Source organism: Bos grunniens, chromosome 17 (assembly GCF_055505025.1).
Source record: "Bos grunniens cultivar Pamir isolate PY7600 chromosome 17, Bosgru_T2T1.0, whole genome shotgun sequence".
NCBI classification, from domain to species: Eukaryota; Metazoa; Chordata; class Mammalia; order Artiodactyla; family Bovidae; genus Bos; species Bos grunniens.
The window spans coordinates 62,489,112-62,512,960 of NC_141181.1; the positions used below are offsets into that span (position 1 = coordinate 62,489,112).

The 23,849-nt window shown below is 36.7% G+C and overlaps 1 protein-coding gene across 6 annotated transcripts in view; it reads left to right on the forward strand.

The window, feature by feature from the left end:
- The window catches only part of NAA25 (N-alpha-acetyltransferase 25, NatB auxiliary subunit), a 63,822-nt gene that overhangs the window by 7,438 nt on the left and 32,535 nt on the right, over window positions 1–23,849 (forward strand). For 5 of the 6 annotated variants that reach the window (XR_015144614.1, XR_015144615.1, XR_015144613.1 and 2 more), the window contains exons 2-11: window positions 2,034–2,119; window positions 2,563–2,701; window positions 6,424–6,542; window positions 11,217–11,291; window positions 12,387–12,494; window positions 12,870–12,948; window positions 14,222–14,333; window positions 14,875–14,964; window positions 16,211–16,380; window positions 18,489–18,601. Coding sequence is in view for 3 of the 6 variants with exons in the window: in XM_086348175.1 (XP_086204301.1) it covers window positions 2,034–2,119; window positions 2,563–2,701; window positions 6,424–6,542; window positions 11,217–11,291; window positions 12,387–12,494; window positions 12,870–12,948; window positions 14,222–14,333; window positions 14,875–14,964; window positions 16,211–16,380; window positions 18,489–18,601 (1,091 nt within the window). In the remaining 3 variants the exon portion in view is untranslated. The remainder of the gene's footprint in view (window positions 1–2,033; window positions 2,120–2,562; window positions 2,702–6,423; window positions 6,543–11,216; window positions 11,292–12,386; window positions 12,495–12,869; window positions 12,949–14,221; window positions 14,334–14,874; window positions 14,965–16,210; window positions 16,381–18,488; window positions 18,602–23,849) is intronic. The other variant, XM_086348177.1, reaches the window with a different exon arrangement.

A 23,849-nucleotide genomic window follows, 5' to 3' on the forward strand; every position in this document is an offset into this window, starting at 1 on the left:
AGAGATGAAACTCATGTGTTCATGTGGTGGTTTTTTAAAAGTTGTGGCAAAGTATTCATTGGAGAAAACTTGAAGCTGTCAGGTAAAATGATAGTGTTTCTGTTATTTGGCCTTGAGCCACCAGGGCCGAATGATTTTGAGTTGTCTTGGCCTCCTCTCTCCCCGTTGCTAACTTGGGACCTTGAGGAGCAAAGAGGGACCAGTTGTAGTGGATGGTGAACTAGCTTGTGTTCAGCCATCTTTCTGTGTTCTGAATCAGCAGCTACCGCCCTATTTCCCATTTATAACACCTCTTACTTTCCTTTTCTAGAAATGAATCTTTGCTTTTACTGGATAAGTATTTTTCGAGTTAATCAGCTTTGTTTTCCTAGAGCGGTTTTTCCTTTTCACCCACACACCCCGCTCTTCTCCCGGCAGTTTCCCATGTTGCTAATATTTGCACTGGTGTGCGTTTGCTACAGTTGCTGAGCCAATGTAATGTGTTATTGTTAACTCCCTAGTTTACTAGTTTACATTAGAGTTCATTCTGTATGTTGCACTTTCTGTGGGTTTTGACAAATGAATAATTGACACATACCGTCATTACAGCATCATATAGCTTCACTGCACTGAAAAATCCCTGCTCTCCGATTATTCATCCTTCCCTCGGCTCCTGGCATCCACCAACTGTTCCACTGTGCCTATAATTTTTGCCTTTCTCAGACTGTTATATGCTTGGAATCATATAGTATGTCGCTTTGTCATATTGCCTTCATTCTCTTGGCAGTGTGCATTTAAGAGTCCTCTGTTTTTTTCCTTTGACTTGCTAGCTTATTTGTTTTTATCACTGAATAATATTTCATTGGATGGATGGATGTACCACAGTTTTTTTATCCATTTGCCTACCAAAGGACACTTTGGTTCCTTTCAAGTTGCGGCAATTACGTACAAAGTTGCTGTAAACATTTATGTGTGGATTTTTGTGTGAAAGTAAGTTTTCATCTCATTTGGGTAGATAACAAGGAGCTGGATCATATGGTTAGAGTATGTTTAGTTTTTTAAGAAACAGCCTGTCTTCCAAGGTGGCAGTGCCATTTTTGCGTTCCCACCGACAGCCAGTAAGAGTTGCTTTTGTTCCCTGTCCTCACCAGCATTTGGTCCATAGATTAACTTGAGTTGTTGGCGTTTTGTCTGTTCCCCTGCTGATTTGGGACCTCGATGAGCCAAGAGGGACCTGGTGGTAGTAGTAGGCTGTAGCCTGGTCAGCGTTCAGTCATCTTCCTGTATATAGAATTCACATCTACCACTGTTGCCCATTTAACACACTTCTCATTTTCTTTTAGATCCTCTCATTTGGAAATTAATCTTTGCTTTTATTCTACTTTTGAATAATAATTGATTGCTTTTCTTCCTTAACAAAATTTTATAGCAAGTCTCCATATTCCTCGAGTTTGGGAATGGATGCATAGGTTAGGGAACTTAGAAGGCAATTTTTCTTCAAAGTCATTGCTAGTTTCTCTTTCAACTAACGTATATGAAAGAACTGTTTTTCCTACCTTGTCTACTCCTAATATTGTTGGATTTAATTTGCCACCCCTGTTACTGTCTCTCTTTTTTTCCCCCAGCAAATTATTCTTAACTCTGTGGCATAATAAGTACACAGTACACATTTTATTGAGGGAATGTGGTCCATTTGGTAGATTTGAAGTTTGAGTATAATAAACTGTTTTTTTAGATATTTTAATTTTTGTGTGACTAAATCCATTTGTTTGGCATAGGTAAAAATATTAGTGTTATCTGTCATCTAAATGTATTTGGTCTTGAGTCTTCATTAAGGACTAGTATAACTGGATTATATTGCTTTTGGATGAGAAATGACTATAACAAAAGATAAGATTGGGTTCTGGACCATCCTGGCTGTTTAGAGTTCATATCACTCCGTGATATTTTTAAATACCATATTAGGACACTTTTTGAAATATCTGATACTAGCCTATGCATTTTTCATATTTGTTGTTGAAGGAATATAATGACCCTAACTTCTGTTTTCATAGATTATCTTGATAATGGTAATAATAAAATGGCAATTCAGCAAGCAGATAAGTTGTTGAAAAAGCATAAAGATCTTCATTGTGCTAAGGTACGTTCATTTGCCTTCGAGTTACTTATATTTGGTGGGTTATATATTGTAATCTTTAAAGGGAAAGGTGTTTCATTAATCTCTTTAGTGCCTGTGTTTTTCAGAGTATTTCTTAGGCCATATATTTTCCTGATCCCTTAAATGCCATAAATAGTATTTAATTAAAAGCTCACTGCTTTTTTCTTTGGACATGACTCCTCTAATTTAATTATTCTGTTTTCACAGGGTCCCTTTAAGGGATGTTGTACGTTTTTTTTGTTTTGCTTTGTGCATTCTTAATATGACTGAAATAGGAAAGAATCTTTATTTGCTGATATTTTTAGTAAAATAGTTGATTTGCAACATAGGCATATCTTATAATTTACCTTGTGCTTTCAAATTGCCTTTCTTTGGTTCACATTTCCTTTTCTGTCCTTTAAAAGCAGTTTTGTCTTTTCTCTCAGGTGTTAAAGGCAATTGGTTTACAGAGAACTGGAAAGCAAGAGGAAGCTTTCATCTTGGCACAGGAGGTGGCCGCTCTTGAACCCACAGATGACAACTCGCTGCAGGCACTGACTATTCTTTACCGGGAGATGCACCGACGTATGTTTCTTTCTTTCCACTGTTTTTAAAACTGTGCTTCATTTTTTGGCTATTTCTGGTTGACTTCTGTATTTGTCTAATTTACTTACCACTTGTGATTTGATGGATGACAGCAAGTAAACTAATGCATTGATCATGGCCTGCAAAGGCTGTGGACAGAGTGGCTATTTTGCTCATATTAGGATCCTTGAATTGGAATGAGGACTTGAATTTTATTTATGACATTTTTATTTGCTAAATGAAAGAGTTGCTTTTTCTGCACTTTAAAAAACATATATTTCTGGCTGTGCTGGGTCTTCGTTGCTGCTTCGCTGGCCCTTCTCCAGTTGGGGTGGACGGGGACCGCTCTCTGGTGCAGTGCGCGGGCTTCTCACTGTGGTGGCTTCTCTCGTTGCAGAGCACAGGCTTCAGTACTGCAGCTCCCGGGCTCTAGAGCACAGGCTCGAGCATGTGGCACATGGGCTTAGTTGTTTTGAGGCATGTGGGGTCTTCCCGGATCAGGGGTCAAACCTGGGTCTCCTTATTGGCAGCTGGATTCTTCACCACTGAACCACCAGGGAAGCCCCTTTTCCCACTTCTTATTATGGAAAATTTTCAAACATAGAAACAGAATAACATAATAAACCCCAGTGTGCCCATTACTCACCTTCAGCAATTATTGACACATGGTCAGTTTTAATCTATACCCCTCTGCCTGCCAGATTATTTCTGATGATATCCTAGGTAGCGTACAGTTTCATCTGTAGATAAAGTTTTTCCTTGTTGATTTCTTAAATGTTTTGTTATGAGATACATATCTTTAATAATACATGTTATAGAAGAGTATGTTTTATGTAACACACTAGAAGATTTGATGTGAGGTAAATGAACATTCATAAACCTACTACCCAGCTTAAGAAATCGAGCATTATTAGTATAGGCATACCTTGGATATATCATGGGTTTGGTTTCACATTAGAGTGAATATTGCAATAAAGTGAGTCACATGAATTTTTCCCCCAGTTCTCTCAACCTTGATGGAATTAAAGAGAGTTAGGGTCGTCTTCTGGGTTAGGCTTTGGCTTAAAGGAATATCATAGCTGGTTTGATTGTCTACCCGGATCACTAAAACCATGTCAGCAATAAGGCTGTTTGACTTTCTTACCATGTATATGTTCACTGGAATAATACTTTTTTTTAGGGGAGGGCTGCACCTCTTGGCTTGTAGGATCTGATTCCCCATCCAGGGAATTCCCTGGAGTAGTACTTTTAATTTCCTTCAAGAACTTTTCTGTGCATTTACAACTTGGCTAACTGGCACAGGAGGCCTACCTTTCAGCCTGTCTTGGCTTTCTACATGCCTTTCTCACTAAGCTTAGTCATTTCTAGCTTTTGATTTAAAGTGCCAGTCATGTGACTCTTCCTTTCACTAGAGGCTGTTGTAGCGTTATTAACTGGCCTCATTTCAATATTGGTCTAAAAGAATAGGGAGGCCTGAGGAGAGGGAGATAGATAGGAACAGCTAGATAATGGAGCAGTCAGAACACAACAAACATTTGTTGATTAAGTTCAAGGTCTTATATGGGTATGATTTGTGGTGCTCTCAAACAATTCCAGTAGTAACTTCAAAGGCCACTGGTTGAACTTGCCTAGTTGTCCAGTGGTTAAGAATCTGTCTGCCAATGCATGGGTCGCAAGTTTGATCCTTGGTTTGGGAAGATTCCACATGCTGCGGGCAACTAAGCTTGTGTGCCTTAGAGCTGGTGCTTTGCAATTGGAGAAGCCACCACAATGAGGAGCCCATGAACCGCAACTAGAGAGTAGCTCTCACTCCCCACTACTAAAGAAAGCCCATGATCAGCAACAAAGACCCAGCACAGCCAAATAAATGAATAGATTTTAAAAAAATCACTGGTCATAAATCACCATAACTTTATAATAACGAAAAAGTTTGAAATATTGTAAGAATTACCAAAAATGTAACACAGTGACACAAAGGGAGCAAATGCTGTTGGAAAAATGATAGATTTGTTTAGACACAGGGTTGCCGCAAAACCCTCAATGTGTAAAACACACAGTATCTGCAAATCACAGTAAAGGGAAGTGCAATAAAAAAATGAGGCATGCCTGCGATTAGAGGACTTCCTGTCTGTCCTTTGTCAATCTCATTTCCCCTTTAACTTTGTAAGAGGGATTTGCTATCCTGAATATTTTTTTAAATTCTCTTGCTTTTCTTTAAAAATATTTTCACATTTGTTTTTCTAAGCAATACATTGTTAGTTTTGCTTATTCTTGGACTTAATGTAAATGGCCTCATACTGTACATCTTCTGTAACTTGCACTTTTCACCTAATATCCAAGTGCTTGTAGTTAATTCACACTCTCTGCCACAAAATACTTTTTTGGGTGAGTACACTAGAATCTAGGAATGGAGGTGTTAGGTCATAGGGTGTAGGTTCAGCTTAAAGATAAACATGATGTCAGCTTGCTTCTAAATTTACCCTCCCTCTAGCAGTGTATAAGAGTTCTAGTTGCTTCACATCTTTGTCATTGGTGTTCTTAGACTTAAAAATTTTTTGCCATCAAACCATCATGTTGTGCTCCTAAAAATATACAGTTTTTGTCAATTATTTCTCAGTAAAACTGGAAAAAAAAATTTTTTTTGCCAACCTAGCAGGCAGAAAATGTTATTTTATAGTTTAGTTTTGTTTTTCATTCTTATAAAAGATTAAAACTTAAGAATTGAGGTATATCTGATTATTTAGGAATTATGTCAGTTTAGTGCTATGAATTCTCTCCTAGCGTTAAAAAAAAAAAAATTATCCTACAAGTATTGGTTGAAAGTTTTTCTATGACAAGTAGTGTACTAGAATCATAAAGGAAAGGTATTCTGCTTTCATGTTACTCATAGTTTATAAGGAAAAATAGATCAATAGATAGTATATTACATTATATATTAATACATTGTATAAGAAAGTTATTTAAAAGATTTAAAAGTGGCAGAAGGAAGCAGTGATCAAACTGAGGTGGAGGAGCAGAGATGGTGTCAGGAAGGGATTACATTTGAACTTGCATAGTTTCTGGCAGCGTGCATGGATGTGCGTGTGCTACGTCTTCTCTGACTCTTTATGACCCCATCAACTGTAGCCCCCCAGGCTCCTCTGTCCATGGAATTTTCCAGGCAACAGTACTGGAGCAGGTTGCCATTTGCTTCTCCAGAGGATCTTCCCTACCCAGGGATCAAACACACATCTCCTGCCTTGGCAAGTGGATTCTTTACTGCTGTGCCCCCTGGGAAGCCCTGTTCCTGGCAAGAGGGGATTACATTTGAACTGGGTCTTAGGTGATGTTCTCTCAGTAGAAAAGAGAGGAAAGGGGAATCCAGGCAGGGGAAACAATGTGACTTCATGGAGATACGATACAGCACAGGGAATCTCGTGGAACTACAGATATTTTGATGTAGCTGGAGCATAAAGTGTCAGGCGGAAGGAATTTGGAAGAAGACAGAAAGGCTAGATAGATCCTGGAGAGTCTTATATGTTATAAATGTCATTGGGGGCTGACCTAGTCCATTCTGTATTGAAAACACCTGAGCAAGGGAAGAGTAATGATCAGGTGAGGCAAAGCAGATCGTTCTTTTTCTTTAATGGTAGGAGACATCTGTTTCCTCCAAATAGGAAAAAAAATTACTGCTAAGATTTGTTAGACATCAGTAATTAAAATCCTGTTTCTCTTTGTCTTAGCGGAGTTAGTCACAAAACTTTATGAGGCAGCTGTGAAGAAAGTTCCCAATAGTGAGGAATATCACTCTCACCTCTTCATGGCCTATGCCAGAGTGGGCGAATACAAGAAAATGCAACAGGTAACTTGATACCCAAGCCTCCTGGGCTGTGGGATTTTCACAGAAAGCCTTTTTGCTGTGGTTTAACTGCACTTGTGTACGTGTGTGTGTCTGCACGTGTATGCTTGCATACATGTATAGGAGTCAGTCTATGTATTTGTGTGTGTGGATCAACCAGATATTTGTGTGTTTTGAAGATGAACCAACTATTCAGATTCTTTAACTGATTTATTTGGGAAACATGATTGTTCTTTTGTGGCCTAATGTATGTTTTGTTTGCTTCTAGTAAGAACAATCTAAAGGACAACCTTTAGATTGTCCCACTGCATCAGACCTCTGGTATATTTTCAGAAAATGGGCAGAAATCCCAGAGCAATAACTGAACAGACTAGAAAAATTAGCTTTAAAAGTTTACATCTATTTTGTAAATTCAACTGTGTATATAGCCTGCTAAGATTTTTAAATCCACAGGCGGGGTAACAAATCCCTGTTGCTTGGGATGCGTTTTTTTTTCCCCCTGGATGTAGCTTCTCCTTCTCTGCTAGTTAGCACATTTTTCGTGTTCCTTGTATACGTATGAAGGTGCCTCATTTGGATACATTGGGGCTGATACGTGAGTAAAACTGGCATCCCAGAGAAATGAAATTTGCCCAGTTAAGCTCATAAAGGGTTATGATGTCAAGCTAGAATTTTTTAAAGAAATGCTTTGTGGATATAATATGTTTTGAAGGCAGATATTTCCTACTTGGGTTTTTATTTGGTCTTATTTACTTGAAATATCAGGCTTCCCAAGTGGCTCGGTGGTAAAGAACCTGCCTGCCAATGCAGGATCTCCTGCAGGAGACGCTGGTTTGATCCCTGGTCAGGAAGATCCTCTGGAGAAGGAAATGGCAACCCACTTCAGTATTCTTGCCTGGAGAATCCCATGGACAGAAGAGCCTGGTGGGCTATAGTCCATGGGGTTGCAAAAGAGCTGGACACAACCCGAGCAACTAACACTTTCACTTGAAGTATCAAACTGTAACACTAGATAAACAGGGAAGGTGGAAGATACTGTATTAAGATACATCCTTTAAATATCTATCTTTATATTCACCTTGGCAAGTTTTTAACCTGGAAGAATTTTGGGGGGCCCAAATATAATTCTTTGAAGAAATTTTATCATTTTTATTTATTGTTGGACTATATTCTCAGGAAAAGTATTCAGAAATTATAATTTTTCTTCTGTTGTAAAATGGGTGTATTTTTAAAATTGGTAACACTAACATATACATGTAAATCTTAGTATCATTTTTACTTCTAGGAATATGTTTTAAGTAAAGCATATTAAATACACATTAATATGGATGCAGATAAAGAAATTACAGTTCACCTATGTGGTAGAAAAACTGCAGCACCTCATTCTCACTCCCTGCACCCATGCGTGGTACTGTGTGTCTTTATTTGTTCACATAGAAAGATATCCCAGTAGTGATTGAAGAGAGCAGGTTGTAAAATGGCCTTCTCCCACTCCTCTCCCATCCACCCCTCCTTAATAAAAGATATTAGATGTATGTACTGAAATATTGCCAGGGTATAGGGCTGTGGATACTTTCCAACTTACTTTCTGTTCTTTGTTTTTTTAAAAAGCTTTTGTTAATTTTATGATCCCACAAAATACATTTTTGAAATATATATTTTATAAAATATAAATACATAAAATAAAAAGTAGAAGTTCATGCAATGGCAATATTAAGGTAAATTTTGAGAAAAGGAAAAAATAATCTGCCACTTGATCATCTTTTATTTGTGTACGGTTTAACTTGTTGCCAGAGATATGTATAATTTTTCAGCTTGCTTTTTGGAGATTGTTGCTTTGACTTGGCTTAGTAGTTACAGCTTCTCAATGTTTTAACCATAGCTTGCTTTTGCATTGTCTTAGTCTAATGTATTGGAAGAATGGAGTCCTTTAGTGTTAAATGTCTTAGAATGGAGTTTCTTAGTTCTTATTCTACCTTTGTTGCTGCTCAAGGTAATCACAGTTCTCAGCTCGTATGTATGCTTATTTTGAAATGGCATGTCCGTCTGGGGTAATAGGTATTTTATAAATTACATGCTGTGTTTCTTAAAAGTAAGGGTTTTTGTTCACTACTGAATCCTTAGTTCCTAGAATAACATATGCTAAATATTTGTTAAATAATGAGCAATTTGCATAAACTGGTTTAGGTAAGAGGGAGGGAAGCCAGGGAATCAAAGTTTAAGGATTTCTGCCCCACAGATATCTCCAGCAGGTAATATTTAAAGCCACCTTGAATGAAGAGTTGCTAGTTATTCATATGATAGATGACTAGACTTTCTTTTTCTGTTAGTAACATTCCTATTCTCTGAGTCACCAATTTGTGGCCGCGTTTTTCCAGCTTCTCTGTGGTTGGAAATTCTCTGTAGCAACAGAATGCTAGCACCTCTAAGACAGTAGGGTATAGGCATGAAATTTTTCTTTTATGTTAGAAATTCATATTAATATTCCTTTTTATTTCTGTATGTCATTATAAAATGTTTTCCTTACCCAAATTATCGAAAAAAAAATTTTTTTTTAATGCTTTCCACTTCATTTCTCCAGTTTGGTATTAGAAACAGGGACCTCAAGCCATCCTGGACTCTCCTCCTTATCCTCTATGTCCGTTTTGTCTCCAGAATCTTTTTTTTTTTTTTTTTTTTTAGTTTTTTATTGACATATAGTTAGTTGCTTTGCAATATTGTGTCAGTGTTTACTGTATAGCAAGATGAATCAGCCACACATACAGATATATCCCCTCCCTTTTGGTGTTTCACCATCTAGATCATCTTGATTCTGCCTCCAAGGTGTTTTTGAGGTTTCTCTCTCTCTCTCTCTCTCTGTTTTTTTTTTTTTTGGCCACAGGGCTTGTAGGATCTTACTTCCCGACCAGGGATCATCCCATCCCCCAGCAATAAGAGCATAGAGTCCTGACCTCTGGGCAGCCAGAGAATTCCCTGTTTCATATACCGATTCTCGGTTTAGTTCTTCCTTGCCTCCCCTGTTCTTTCTCCCTATTTTCTTTCTTCACCGTACTGCTAAAACACTCTTTTTGGAGGAGTATAGATTTATACAATGTCACAGTGTTACTCTATGTAGCTTCCTTTTTGAATGCCTTAATAACAAAGGTACCTCTGTCTACCTCTTAGCCCTTTTCCCTTCTACTGCTCTTAATTTTTTGCTTCTGCTAGATGTCTTACTTGTTCTTGTCAGCGTGTCTTTTCTTTAATGTTTTTGTTTAGTTATTCATTTTGCTTCTACTAAGAAGTTGATTCACTCACTTATCCATTCACTCCAAATGATTATATGTATTTTTACCGCCACATCTTTGCTTTTAGACATTGTGTTTGACCTTCAAGTTCCATCTGAAAGACTGCTACTTTGGAGAAGGCTCTTCTCTGCTTTTCCTTAAAAAAATAAAAAGGAATAAACAAACTTATTAACCTTGCTTTCCTTGGAAACACCCTGTTGTTGTTTAGTCACCAAGTCATGTCCAACTCTTACAAAATCCCATGGACTGTAGCCTGCCAGGCTCCTCTGTCCATGGGATTTCCCAGGAAAGACTACTGGAGTGGGGTGCCATTTCTTCCTCCAAGGGATCTTCCTGACCCAGGGGCGAAGTCTGCGTTTCCTGCATAGCAGGCGAATTCTTTTACTGCTCCACCACCTGGCAAGCCCCTGGAAACACCCTAGCATGGTGTTTCTGTATAGGATATTTTTTTTGTTTGTGATTGTTTTTTCGGTGGCTTGTGGGATCTTATTAGTTCCCCGACCAGGGATCAGACCCCACCCCCAGTAGTGAAGTGCTGAGTCCTAACCACTGGACTGCCAGGGACTTTCCCCTGTAGGATGTTTGTTTTTATTGCCAAGAATATTTTTAGTTGTCTGAATATTGCTCTTTCCACCTAGCTTTTAAGTGCCTTGGGGATCAGGACTCAATCTTTGTATTCTTGGCAGGAATAGACGTTTCCTTCCACTTAATGTAATAGGGGCTCCATGTGTTTTTTTCAATAGTGACTGTGATAATTAGCTGACAGAGTTCTTAGCATTGATTACTAATTGGGCAATTATGGACAGATTCTCAGTTTTACATAAATAGATTTTTGCTCCTTTATGCCATGTTTCTGCTTTTAAGTATTTGAGTATTATACATTATACAATGAAGGGGTTCAATTCTAATTAATGGTATCTTGAAAGAACTTGAATGTTTTCCTAAGAATTATTTTTTGAATACTGTCATAGTAATTTTGTCTAACTTTGAAGTTTAAATATGCTGTATTTTTTTATTTTACTCTAATTGATTAGTGCAGTGGCTTCAGTAAAGTTTGTTTATTGATATATAGTCATAAGCCACATTTGTTTTTGCTTGGTAGTCTACGAGAACTATATTGGAATGCAGTGTTCTCTAGGAACACTGGGCTTCAGTTTGAGAAAATGTGCTTTAAAAGGTGAAATATCATTCCTGATCTTGTAAAAATTTGCCATTTTGATTACCTCTCTTATTAGCCTATAGAGCATATCCATCAAGTTACTAGGCACTTACAGTAACTGGCATATGTAAACATGTGGTTATTTTCCTTGGAAACTTCTTGCCACATATCATTAACTGCTCTCTGTCTGATGTTTTCTAAACAAAACATTTATGGCTCTCTGTCTTTCAGGCTGGCATGGCTCTATATAAGATTGTCCCCAAAAACCCTTACTACTTTTGGTCTGTGATGAGCTTAATTATGCAAGTGAGTATGGCCTTCAGAATGGGATTGAGATTTGTTTTTATTTTTGTGTACAGTAATTGTCCTTAATGTGTCCTCTGAACATCTTGGGTGATGTGTTGCAGCATGTGTCAAACAGGGACTTGATACACTGTCAGCTGATTTTTTTGAATTGAGTTTTGATATTCTTTATGAGTTGATATATTGGTTTATTTGTGTGTAATACACAGTGTATTTCCCCTTAACATTGGATCTATTACTAGGTTGCTTGATCAAGTATGAGCCCGGAAATGTTTGATATTGTTGGTTAGTGAACAGATCGCTGAACTGGGTGACCTTGTTTTGTCACTTCTTTTTGAGCCTCAGCCTGCTCTTTTGCCTGATGGAGATGCTTATCTCCCAGAGCCACAGTGAGGACCAAAATGAGATATTGTGTATGAGAGGAACTGGGAGGAAGGTGTTAAAATGTAGCAGTTTAGAACAGAGAGGCTCAGACTAGTCTGCTTTTCAAATACTGGCTTTATCCCATGTCTTGAGCTGTTGGGAAATCTTTTTAACCTTAGTTTATCTATAAAATAAGCATAATAACTACTCTGAAAGGTTGTTTACAGGAGGCAAATGAGCTCGGGGCAGAATCTCTGGCAATGTTAAAATGATTAATATCATGTGTCGATTTTAATGATCAGTCTGAGGCAACTGTAGCTGTTAAGTAAGCCATGCTATAAATAGAAGAAATTGGCATTTCCTTGTAATATGTGAACATCTCAAGAAGACATCGCAAAAGCTTTTCTCTTCAAATGCTTGGTACCGTTTATCTATAATAAACAGTATAAACATAACCCCCTTAATATATTTCAAGAAAAATGTTTGAATGACCTATTTAAAAGTTAGGTCATATTGTAGAAACAGTTTCAAGAATGTGTAAGATAATCTTAAGAAATCTCTTGTAAAGCAAACCATTTCTAATGTATCTTCTTGGTAAATTCAAATTAGGTCTGATATTTGACATAGTGGTTTGTTAATTATGGGCCAGAGTCACAATAATAGTCTGCCTGGCAATAATATAAATAGTGCAAACAGGGAAGAAATTAGAATGAAACATGTATCTTTCTCCTCCAGTCTATATCAGCACAGGATGAAAACCTTTCAAAAACAATGTTTCTGCCCCTGGCTGAGAGAATGGTAGAAAAAATGGTTAAAGAGGACAAGATAGAAGCAGAGGCTGAAGTGAGTAATTTAAACCCCACTTTTGTATTTGCATGTTTTTGATACTGTTACAACATTATGAATTGTTGCTTTATTCCCTTTAGAGAACTAGTTCCTCACTCTTGTCTTTGGTGTAAATGTGAAACTGTGGAATTCCCCAGCCCAGGTGTGGTGAATGAAGGAGCTGTTGTTTCTTGCGTGCTTCGAGCAAGTGTTCTCGGTTGAGATATACACAGATAGGGGAGATACTGCTGCCTGATTCTCACTGTTAATTTCATCTTATTTGAAGATAGTGTTCTTTTCTATTAGACAGCTTTTAAAAAATATATAAATGACATATCTCTTTATTAATGAAAAGTTTCAGTGGTTACACTTTTTGTTTGTTTTTTCTATAAGGTTGAACTTTATTATATGATCCTGGAACGTTTGGGAAAGTACCAGGAAGCCTTGGATGTTATCAGAGGAAAATTAGGAGGTAATTGAGGGCCTGTTTCTTTACATACTTACCCATCTATATTATCAAACTTTTTGTTTTTCAGTTAGATAAAACATACCTTAACAATTTTTTATTTAGCCATGAGGGAGCATAATTATTTTTTCAATTGTTTAAAAATCATTAATGTTTTCTTCTCTGTGCTGCTTTTCCTTAGTCTTTCCCTATTTCTAAAAATTTGGTTAATCTTCTTATTGATTTGCAAGAGCACTTTACGTGTTAAAGAAGTTAGAGCTCTTTTCTGTTGTTGTGAAAATACTTTTTTCCTTTTTGTTGGAAAATTTATTTGTATGAACTTCATGGATGGTGTTAACTATTTCTCTGGTTTTAGACATTTATAACAATTTGTTTCCTAAATATTTACACATCTTTGATTTCCTTAGGAGAAATTCATGGGAATGCAGTTATCGTTTTGACAACTCTGTTTTTTAATTGTGACTTTATGGTCAGTTTCTTTTATGGCCTCATAACTCTCATTAGGTCCAGCCATGAAAAAGATTTTGTTTCATACAACAATAATGTATCCTTTACTAAAACCACATCAGTAACTGATAGTTTTAACTATTTTAATTCTGTAAAATGTAGGAAGAGTTTTGTTTTTATTTTTAATGTTACTTTCTAACTTTGGCCTCCTTGCAGGTGAGTAGAAGTCAACTTTGTATTTTTATTCAGTTAGGTTGTAGTTCTATGGATAGTTAAAGTTTAAATTTTCTATAGAAAATTCATAATGTAATTGTTGGCATCCTTAATCTGCTAAACTGTTTTAAAAGAACAGGGCAGATGTAATTTGGTCAGAAATTTAATCCTAGTTTTTTTGTTCCCAGCTGTCAGAAGAATTTGATTCATTTCTTTTCATCTTCCTCCTAACATCTCCCCTTTCTCATCTTGTTCAAGGCCAAGCTTATTCAGTGTTTTGAAAGTGTGTGGATGGTCAGTCTATGGTCTAAATATATAGTCCTTAGATACTCTTGGGATTTTATGTGTATCCCATATACTAGATCTTCAACTCTATATGTTTTGGATCCTTTTATTTTATAGGAAAACAGGATTTAAAAGTTTATATCAGAAATATACTATTTTTCTTTTCAGGAAAATAACCTTTATGAGATAGAACTTTGTATCTAACGGTGATCCCATTTTCTGAGAGAGTGAATTTTAAGAACATGTGACAATTTCCTTATTGTATTTGGACTTTGTTCTGATTTCTGAGTGAAAATGAAACCAGCTTACTAGCTTTTATTGCTTTTAATTGTAGAGAAGTTGACAAGTGAGATTCAGAGTCGGGAAAATAAATGCATGGCTATGTATAAGAAACTGAGCAGGTGGCCAGAGTGTAACGCCCTTTCTCGGCGCCTCTTACTGAAAAAGTAAGTAGATGCTTCTTGGACTATGAGAATAGAGTGGGGCTTTTTGATTTTTTTGGACTATATCTTTTGAGATTTCTGGGCATAAAGTGAAGTCCTTTAGTTGTGTGTCCTGGATATTTTTTAAAAGTTTTTGATGAGCCTTCATCTTTCAGTAAAGAGGTATAGTGAAACTTTTGCGACCAGGATGCTGAGTATTCAGAATGAATGCTGAAATTTCATTAATTTGTCAAACTAAGTATTGGTCTCCCCCCAGCCCACCTAGGAAGCACTGATGTGGTGGGTTTTCTATAAAAAATATTAGGTTTTTAGACCTGGTTATTTTATTGAAGGAAAAAATAGCTTCTTAGAAGTGTTTGACCTTGAAAATATCTTTGGAGTTGCTGCCCTTTTAGGGCTGTAGAAGAAACCCAGAGGGAAGATTGGATTTCTCCTAATGAAGACTAAAATATCACTTAGAAAATAAGTTGAGTATCATGGTTCCTCAGGCAGATTTGTCACAACTTGGGTTTAATCCTGTGTGCACCATTCAATCTGATTTTAGCTCAGATGACTGGCAGTTCTATCTGACTTATTTCGATTCTGTCTTTCGACTGATTGAAGAGGCCTGGACTCCTCCTGCTGAAGGTGAACAGTAAGTTGTCTCTTCTCCTGAATTACAGCACTTTTTAATATGTTGTAGTAAAAAGATGATCTTCTCAGGTGGCTCAGAGGTTAAAGCGTCTACCTGGAATGAGGGAGACCCGGGTTCAATCCCTGGGTCGGGAAGATCCCCTGGAGAAGGTACTGGCAACCCACTCCAGTACTCTTGCCTGGAGAATCCCTTGAGGGTGGAGCCTGGTAGGCTACAGTCCATGGGGTCACAGAGTCAGACACGACTGAGCGACTTCACTTTCCTTATAAGCCTAATTGAATTCTGTCTCAATAATGTATCTCTTTCAAAGAAAGATTTTTTTTTCCATTTTAAAATTTTAAAATAAATACATGTCCATTGTAAAAATCCTAAATTAGGACAGAAATGTATGGTGTGAAAAAAATGTTAGTTCCTAGACCCTGTCACCCCAGGATGTTTTTTTCCCCAGTTTTATTGAGGTATGATTGACAGAAATTACTCTTGATAATAGTTTGATATCTTCCACATTTATTTGAAAAAGACTTTGGTGTCTTCCAAATTTATTTATATTATGTATATACTAACATAACTATTCTTATTTAACATAAAAATGAAATTCTTTTAGATGTAATGATTTACAACTTGATATTCTCCCGCCTTAAAATGTATCTTGGGCGTCTTTCCATATATAGTAAACACAGATTTGATTAATTCTTTTTAGTGACTTAGGAGAACTCCGTTTTAGAAATGTACAAAATTCATTCAATCTGTCTCCTGTTGATGCGTACTTGTATTGTTGCCGATTCCTGTTTTGGGGACTATTACAGACAGTATTCATAAATAGGATCTTTTAAAAAAGTGAATAAGGAAATAAGACTCATGATAATCAATTATGAACTGATGCTTACTTTATAATATTAACTAAGTGTCTAATTTTTCTCAGACTCATTTTCTTAGCACTAAAATTTACTTATATTTTTAATTGGGTAATATTTTATATATGAAAAATATATAATGTTTTTTTAAGAAAGCAGTAGAGGTGGTTAGTCTCTGTAATAATCAGATGCCAGAACTGGGAGGAATCATGTATCATACTAACCATCAGAATAAGCTCTCATAGCTTTTATTCTCATTTGTATTGTTTTTTTGTTATCAGATACTTTTTTTTATTTTTAATTTGTTTCTTGAAATCAGTTTGGCTTGACTTGTAAGTTTTGGCACAGAAGAATAGAGGCACAAAATACCTTTTTCATGTGTTTATACCCAGCTCTTTAGAAGGAGAAGTACATTATTCTGCAGAAGAAGCTGTGAGGTTTATAGAAGATCGGATAACAGAAGAATCTAAAAATTCTCGCCATCTCCGAGGACCCCATCTAGCTAAACTGGAGCTGATTAGACGTTTACGACGTCAAGGTTTTAATGATGAGTACAAACTGGGTAAGAAGCTGTAATGCTATTTGGGAACCATGGAGAAGGGATAAAGACACACTCGGTAGCCAAGGGCGGTATCTGTTCTCTGAGGCCTACAGTGATAAAGTTGTGTTTTGTGAAGCAAGTGTCTTCTTAACCTTACTGATGAATGGATCACTAATAAAATTAGGCCTCAGTCACATGTGCAACTTGGCTTAACTTTAACATTTCTCTCTATGCCATCAGAGTCTTTGTCAGGCATTCTTTTGCTGACCTAACAATAATATCAAAATCGATTTCAAAGTAAAATAGCCAGTTCTGTAAAAGTTCGAGGATTTCAAGAAATGAATGAATGAATTTCTTGAAAATCTACTCTAAGCACTCACAAAACCATTGATAAAATAACTTCTGGCCAACTTAGAGCAGTTAACAGTTGAGAAAATTTATAAGGATAATGACAAGATGAGAGAAAAGAATGATTTGGATAGTAGAGCATTAAGAGAGACCTTCAGGAAATGTGATGAAAGTGCTTAGATGTTTTTCTAAAATGGTTCTTGTTGAGCTTACTGCACAAGAGTGAATGTGGTCATATTGTACTAGTTCACCGTTTTATGGGGAAAAAGCACTGTTCCCAGCCAAAATCAGCTCATATTAAGAATTAGAATTAGCTTCAGTTTTAATTATACCCTAAATTTTGTTAGGTTTAGGATCGTGAACTTTAAAAACATTTTCAGTTTCTTTTCTTTTTTTTTTTTTTTTTTAAGATAAAGCTCCAAAGAACCTTTCCCCTCCCCCCCACCCCATTCATCATTATAGAAATTTGGTTCTCATTAAAACTTGATTAAGAGGGTTTTTTAGGGACCAGTTGTCCTCAGATGATGAGCACTTCTCAATACCTAAAACCTATCCTAGAACATCTCTGTCCCTTCTAATCATGTAATTAATGTTTTCTGCAGTTGATTCTAAAATTAACTGGCTATCTCTGTCATTCTGTATGTCGATTATTCACAGCCAGTTTTGAATTCCATGTTGACTTCTTTCTTTGGGTCTACCTTAGTCACTTTAGTTTGTGTTTATTCCCGAATTGCAAATGAAAATTCTTCACGTGACTTTCAGCAAAATATTGTTAAAATATATTTCAAAGAATTGTTTTTTTTGGATTTCCAGTGGTCCAGTGGTTAGGACTCTGTGCTTCCACTGCAGGGGGCCTGGGTTCAATCCCAAGTTGAGGAAGTAGGATCCCACAAGCTGCATGGTGCAGGCAAAAAAAAAAATTGCTTTCTTTCCAAAGCTGGAAAGAAAACTATTTGGATCTGCTTTCACACTTGCTATTATATTCATCTCCTATCTTTCTCTTCCCTCTCACCCACCTGAATCTTACAAATTGGATTTGCCTAATCTCCACACATAGAAGTTTTTGTCTTTTTCTTACCAGTGAGTGATTCTTAGTCTCTTTTGGATCACAGAGACCTGTGAGAATCTGATTAAAGCTATGGGATCTCTGTTCCTAGAAACAGAAGGAACTGAGGCCTGAAATCTTACAGAGATCTTATTAAAAATCTCTGCTTCCTAAGTCTAGTTCAGTTTGAGAGCATTCTACTTTTATTGTTTTTATTTTTAATTTGAGGAAAAATAAAATGAGCTGGTAGCTTTCTGCATATCCAGGTTTAAATTTTACATTTTGACTTTGGAGTTATTGGCCCACGGCTCTTCCCATTGACTTTCTCTTCTGTTGGTGTGCCTGTTTACAAACATTATCTTTCATGCAGTTAGCATTTATTTAATATTTATTAAGTAGTTCAAGAACTGGAGAAAAGCATGTTTGTTTTATGCTTGCGTATAGACTCAAGTATTTAAACTTTAATGAAAACGTTTTAACTATTTAAACTTCAGTTGAATGAAAAACTTCACATTTCCTCAGTGTAATAACTGGTAAGATTCAACTTCTTTTTCAAGTATTCATTTATTTTTAAACTAGCAAGCTATCTTCCTGCCCTCATTGTCATCTTCATTCTCATTGAAGCAAATTTTCATTTAATTTAAATAAATGTTTCTCAAATCAGACTTATCACTTAAATTAGAAATTTCTTTAGTCCATGAATTATTTAGTGATATTTTACCCTCCTCTCTCTTAGGTGATCCAGAGGAATTAATGTTCCAGTATTTTAAAAAGTTTGGGGATAAACCTTGTTGTTTCACAGACCTCAAGGTGTTTGTTGACCTCTTGCCTGCTACACAGTGTACAAAAGTAAGTAGGGGTCTGTTGGTTACCTGTATTTATTGTAACTAGGTTAAGAGTTCATGTTTCTTCTCTAAACTGGCTGAAAGTAGTGAATGTGAGATTATCAAGATATTGCTCTATCAAGCAAGTAGTCTAGGTGCTATCAGATTTAAGGCATAATTTCTTGTAAAGCTGGGCCTCAGTGAGAATAAGCCCCTGGTAGGTAATTGAGTTCTCCTGGTGTGTGTGTAGAGAGAGAGAGAGAGAAATAATGCAAAGAGATTTGTATGTCTTTCACCCACTTTGCTTATTCAGATTTCACCAGTTTTACGTGCATTCACTTGTATGTATATGTGTGGTGTGCTTGTGTGTGTAGTGCATGTGGATTCATGTGGCCACTACGTAGACAAGATGCATAGTAGTTCTGACACCAGAGTGCCCCCCATGTGCTGCCTACCCTTTTCTGCCCACAGCCACCTCCCTGTATCTTCTCCTTTACCCATCCCTCTCCCTTAGCAACTGTTAATATGTTTTCTTTTTCCACAATTTTACCATTTTAAGAATGTTATATAATGGAATCATATTATGTATAACTTTCTTTACTCAGCAAAATTCCCTGGAGTTCATCTGTGTTGTTACATGTACCATGTTCATTGCTGGTACTGCAATATTATTCTGAATAATATTCCTTGATATGGATGTACCACAAGTTACTTTAACTTGTTGAAGAACATCTGGGTGTCTCAGGTTTTAGGCTATTACAAATAGAGCTGCTGTGAACATTTGCATGCAGGTTTTTTACTTGAACCTAAGTCTTCATTTCTCTGAGAAAATGCCCAGGAGTTCAGTTGTGGGATCTTATGATAGCTGCATGTTTAGCTTTTTAGAGAAAAGGCCTAACTTTTCCACAGTGACTAGGTCTTTTAAATTCCTATTAGCTATGTATGAGTCATCTGGTTTTTCTGCATCCTCATCAGCATTAGGTATTATCACAATTTTTAATTTTTGCCATTCTAATAAATATGTAGTGATATTTCATTATGGTTTTAATGTGCATTTTCCTAATGGTTAATATTGTTAAACATTTTTTCATGTGCTGATGTGCCATCTGTATTTTCTCCTCAGTGAAATGTCTGTTATTATCTTTTGCTCATTTTCTAATTGTTTTTTTTTTTTTTTTTTTTTACTGTTGAAGTTGGTCAGTTGTGTCTAACTCTTTGTGACCCCATGGACTGCAGTCTACTAGGTTCCTCCGTCCATGGGATTTTCCAGACAAGAGTACTGGAGTGGGTTGCCATTTCCTTCTCCAGGGGATCTTCCCGACCCAGGGATCGAACCCAGGTCTCCTGAATTGTAGGCAGATGCTTTACCATCTGAGCCACCAGGGATTTTTACTGTTGAGTTTTAAGAATTCTTTAGATATTCTGGATATAAGTCCTTTGTCACATATGTGGTTTCAAATATTTTCTCCCAGCTTGTCTTTTCATCCTCTTAACAGGATCCTTTGCAGAGCAAAGTTGTGTTTTTGCTCATGTCATGGGACTTGCAGGATCTTAGCTCCCTGGCTGGGGGTCAAACCTCAGCAGTGAAAGCACTGAGTCCTAGCCAGTGGACCACCAGGAAACTCCCAGAGTAAAATTTTAAAGTTTGATGAAGTCCAGTGGACTTTGCTTTTAATGTCTTGTCTCTGATTTTTTCAAAACTGTAGCAGTTAATTGCTGATTTTGTCAAATCACGATTTATTCTTGCTGAAACAGTCATCAAATCTTAGGGATTTTTAAAAAATAAACCTTGAAGACCCAAATAGACATTTCTCTGAAGAAGACATGCAGTTGGCCTACAGGCACATGAAAAGATATACAACATCACTAATTATTAGAGAAATGCAAATCAAAGCTACAATGAACTATCACCTTATTCCAGTCAGAATGGCTTTCAACAAAAAGTCTGCAAAAAAAAAGTCTGCAAATAATAAATGCTAGAGAGGGTATGGAGAAAAGGAACCCTCCTATACTGTTGGTGGGAGTGTAAATTTGTGCAGCCACTGTGGAAAACAGTATGGAAGTTCCCAAATAAGTGAAAATAGAACTACCATGTGATCCAGCAATCCTACTCCTGGGCATATAGCCAGAAAAGATGAAAACTCTAATTTGAAAAGATAACATGCATCCCAGTGTTCATAGCAGCACTGTTTATAGTAGTAAAGACAAGAAAGCAACCTAAGTATTCATCAGCATATAACTGTATAAAGAAGATATGGCATGTGTAGATCTATGTCTATATGCACACACATATATACATATATTGTTGTTTAGTTGCTAAGTCATGTCGACTCTTTTTCACCTTTATGGACTGTAGCCCACCAGCCTTCTCTGTCCATGGGATTTTCCAGGCAAGAGTACTGGTGTGGGTTGCCATTTCCTTTTCCAGGGGATCTTCCAACCCAGGGATTGAACTCACATCTCCTGCATTGGCAGGTGGATTCTTTACTCTTGCACCACCAGGGAAGCCCTTACATACATACATCATAGACATACACACACATGAAATGAGATATTAGCTATAAAAAAGAATGAAATGTCGCCATGTGCAGCATAGATGGACCTAGAGATTATCATACTAAACGAAGTAAGTCAAAGACAAATATATCACTTATGTGTGCAATCTAAAAAATGATACAAAGGAACTTATTTACAAAACAGAAACAGACTCACAGGTGTAGAAAGCAAAATTATGGTTACCAGAGGGGAACAAGCGGGGAAGGGGTAAATTAGGGGTATAGTATTAACAGATACACACACTACTATATATAAAATAGATAAATAAAAAGCACAGGAAACTATATTCAATATCTTATAAAAGCCTATAATGTAAAAGAATCTGGAAAAAATATAGCTAAGTCACTTTTCTGTATATCTGAGACTAATACAATATTGTAGCAACTATACTTCAATAAAATTAAAGGGAAAAAACCCTTCATTTTGGAATAACTACATTTATAGGAAAAGTTGTAAATATAGTAAAGAAAGTTACACTCTACCCTTCACCCAGCTTTCCCCAATGTTAACGTCTTAAAAACAGTGGTACATTTGTCAGAACTAAGAAACTGGTAACTGTTAATTGGCCTTTAGACTTTTATTTGTATTTCTGTAGCTTTTCCATTAGTGTCCTTTGTCTCTTCAGGGATCTAAGCCTGGGTACCATATTGTAGTTAATTGTCAACTATCAGGATTTTTTTCATGTGATTAAATCAATGCAAATCAATTACATGCTGAAGTGGCGAACCTTTAGACTCCTCATCCACAGCAACGTGTATTGGATCAGATAGTTCACCCATTAATGAGAAGTTCATACCTTCTTGCATATTAAAGATTTTTAAGCATTTAGCCCTGAGTATCCTTGGGTAATGGGCAGTTGGAGTACTCTACCAGTTGGAAGAACAGTGTGCCCAGGGTAGGATATAGCACTATATTAAGAAATACTAGTGTCTATCAAGAAAGTCTGTGACCTTTTGTCAGCTTTACTTATAAAAAGCTCTTAATTGGTGGAGGTTGGAAGTCTTCCTGTCACAGGGCTCCCACCGTCTGTTCTTCCAGAAAGCCTCTGTCACCCCCATGTGGAATGAGTGAAGCTCAGTGGGAGTGCAGTGGTGATGACTACAGCGTTTGTCTCATGACCGTACCCTTAGTCCACCTGCACTCAGTGCTCTGGCAGTCTTGAGGTTACACATCTAGGGCAGATGGAGCAGTGCTTTCCCAAACTGGTAAGTAGCCGGTATTCTCTGTTGGATTCTGAAATGACTGCCACCATTCACTTTTGGTTGAGAAAAGGTTATTCTTGGAGTGCTGTTAAGCTCAGACTAAGCTTTAGAAGTTTTCTAGATAAATTGTAACATATCCAGAAAAGAAGGTTCTGGGTTATACTTGAAAACCTTTGAGAAACAGTTGATTGGAAGAGAGATGTTTGGTCTGGTGCTGACAGTACTTTATTTCTCCTAATTTGAAAAGCTCTCCTGTAGAAGAGGGATAAGAACAGGGACCAGCAAGAAGTTATTGCAGGGAGTTAAGAATTTGGCTCAGTGAGAAAAAGATCTTTTTTATAGTCACAATTCTCTAAAAAGGCAGCGTGTGAGTTTCATGCTACTGGAGGGATTAAAGCAGAAAATAGAACCATGTGGGAGAGAGAGATTTGTTCAGTAAGTGTCACCCATGTTATGTGCTGAGTGCCAAGGTAGGGAACAATTGACCATGCTTCATAGTGCTTACCATCTTGTAAATTAAAGCATCAAATGATGGGAATGCATTAGAGGAGTGCTTACATCTCATTAAGCTGAGATTCATATAGGTTTGCTAGCACAGTTTTAGAACCAGAAGCTCTACTTTATCGACATGTTTGAAAATCTTAGGTCACCTCTGTGACCCCATATAGTAATAATCTACTGCGAGGAACCCTCTAGAAATAGCGAAATACTAGCAGTGTTGAGTTGGTCATTGTTCAGTGAGACGAAGGGTTGAAGGCTATTGCAGTGAGTTTTGTAGTCCTATGTAAACTTTTAAATTGAGAGGGGTAATTATGCTGCCACAACTTTTTAAATGTAGGATGACTTCAGTAGCTAAAAATTCTGCCATTCAGCAGTATGTTTGTCAGAGGATTGTGGACTCTCCAAGTAATCACACAGAACTGCTGTCCCACTGAATTAGGAGACACGTTCTAAAATGGGACTGGTCCCTAAGAATGGACCATATACAGTTCAGTTATCCCAAAGTGTCTCACCCCTGGTGACATTTTTATATTTGGTTTACTTTGTCTTGGGGTTTTAAGTTAACAATAAAATAGTTCCAGTTTTTAAAGAAACTTTTTGTATAGCAGTAAAACTGTAAAGACTAGAACAGAGAATGAACATATTGTTTTATGACAAAACCTGTTGGAAGGCCTTAATAATAAACATAACTACATATATAAAATGGTTTCCAAGAAATATAAAATGGCTTATAAGAATGGAAAAGCTGGCAATAAAAATTATGTGGGCATTTAATAAAAAACATGAAAACTAATACCACAGAGTTTTTGTTACAGATGTGGTTATCTGATCATAATAAAGTTAAAATTCACACAGTTGTAGAGAAATTGAAGCAAAGTTAAGACAGATGTGAAACTGCATGATGAGTAGGAATTTCAACTTTTATTTCTGTCTAAAAATTACATGTATAAAATTGAAGAAGTCAAATGGTACTACAAGGCTTATCTTGAAAAACAATTGCAGTTTTTTGCCTTC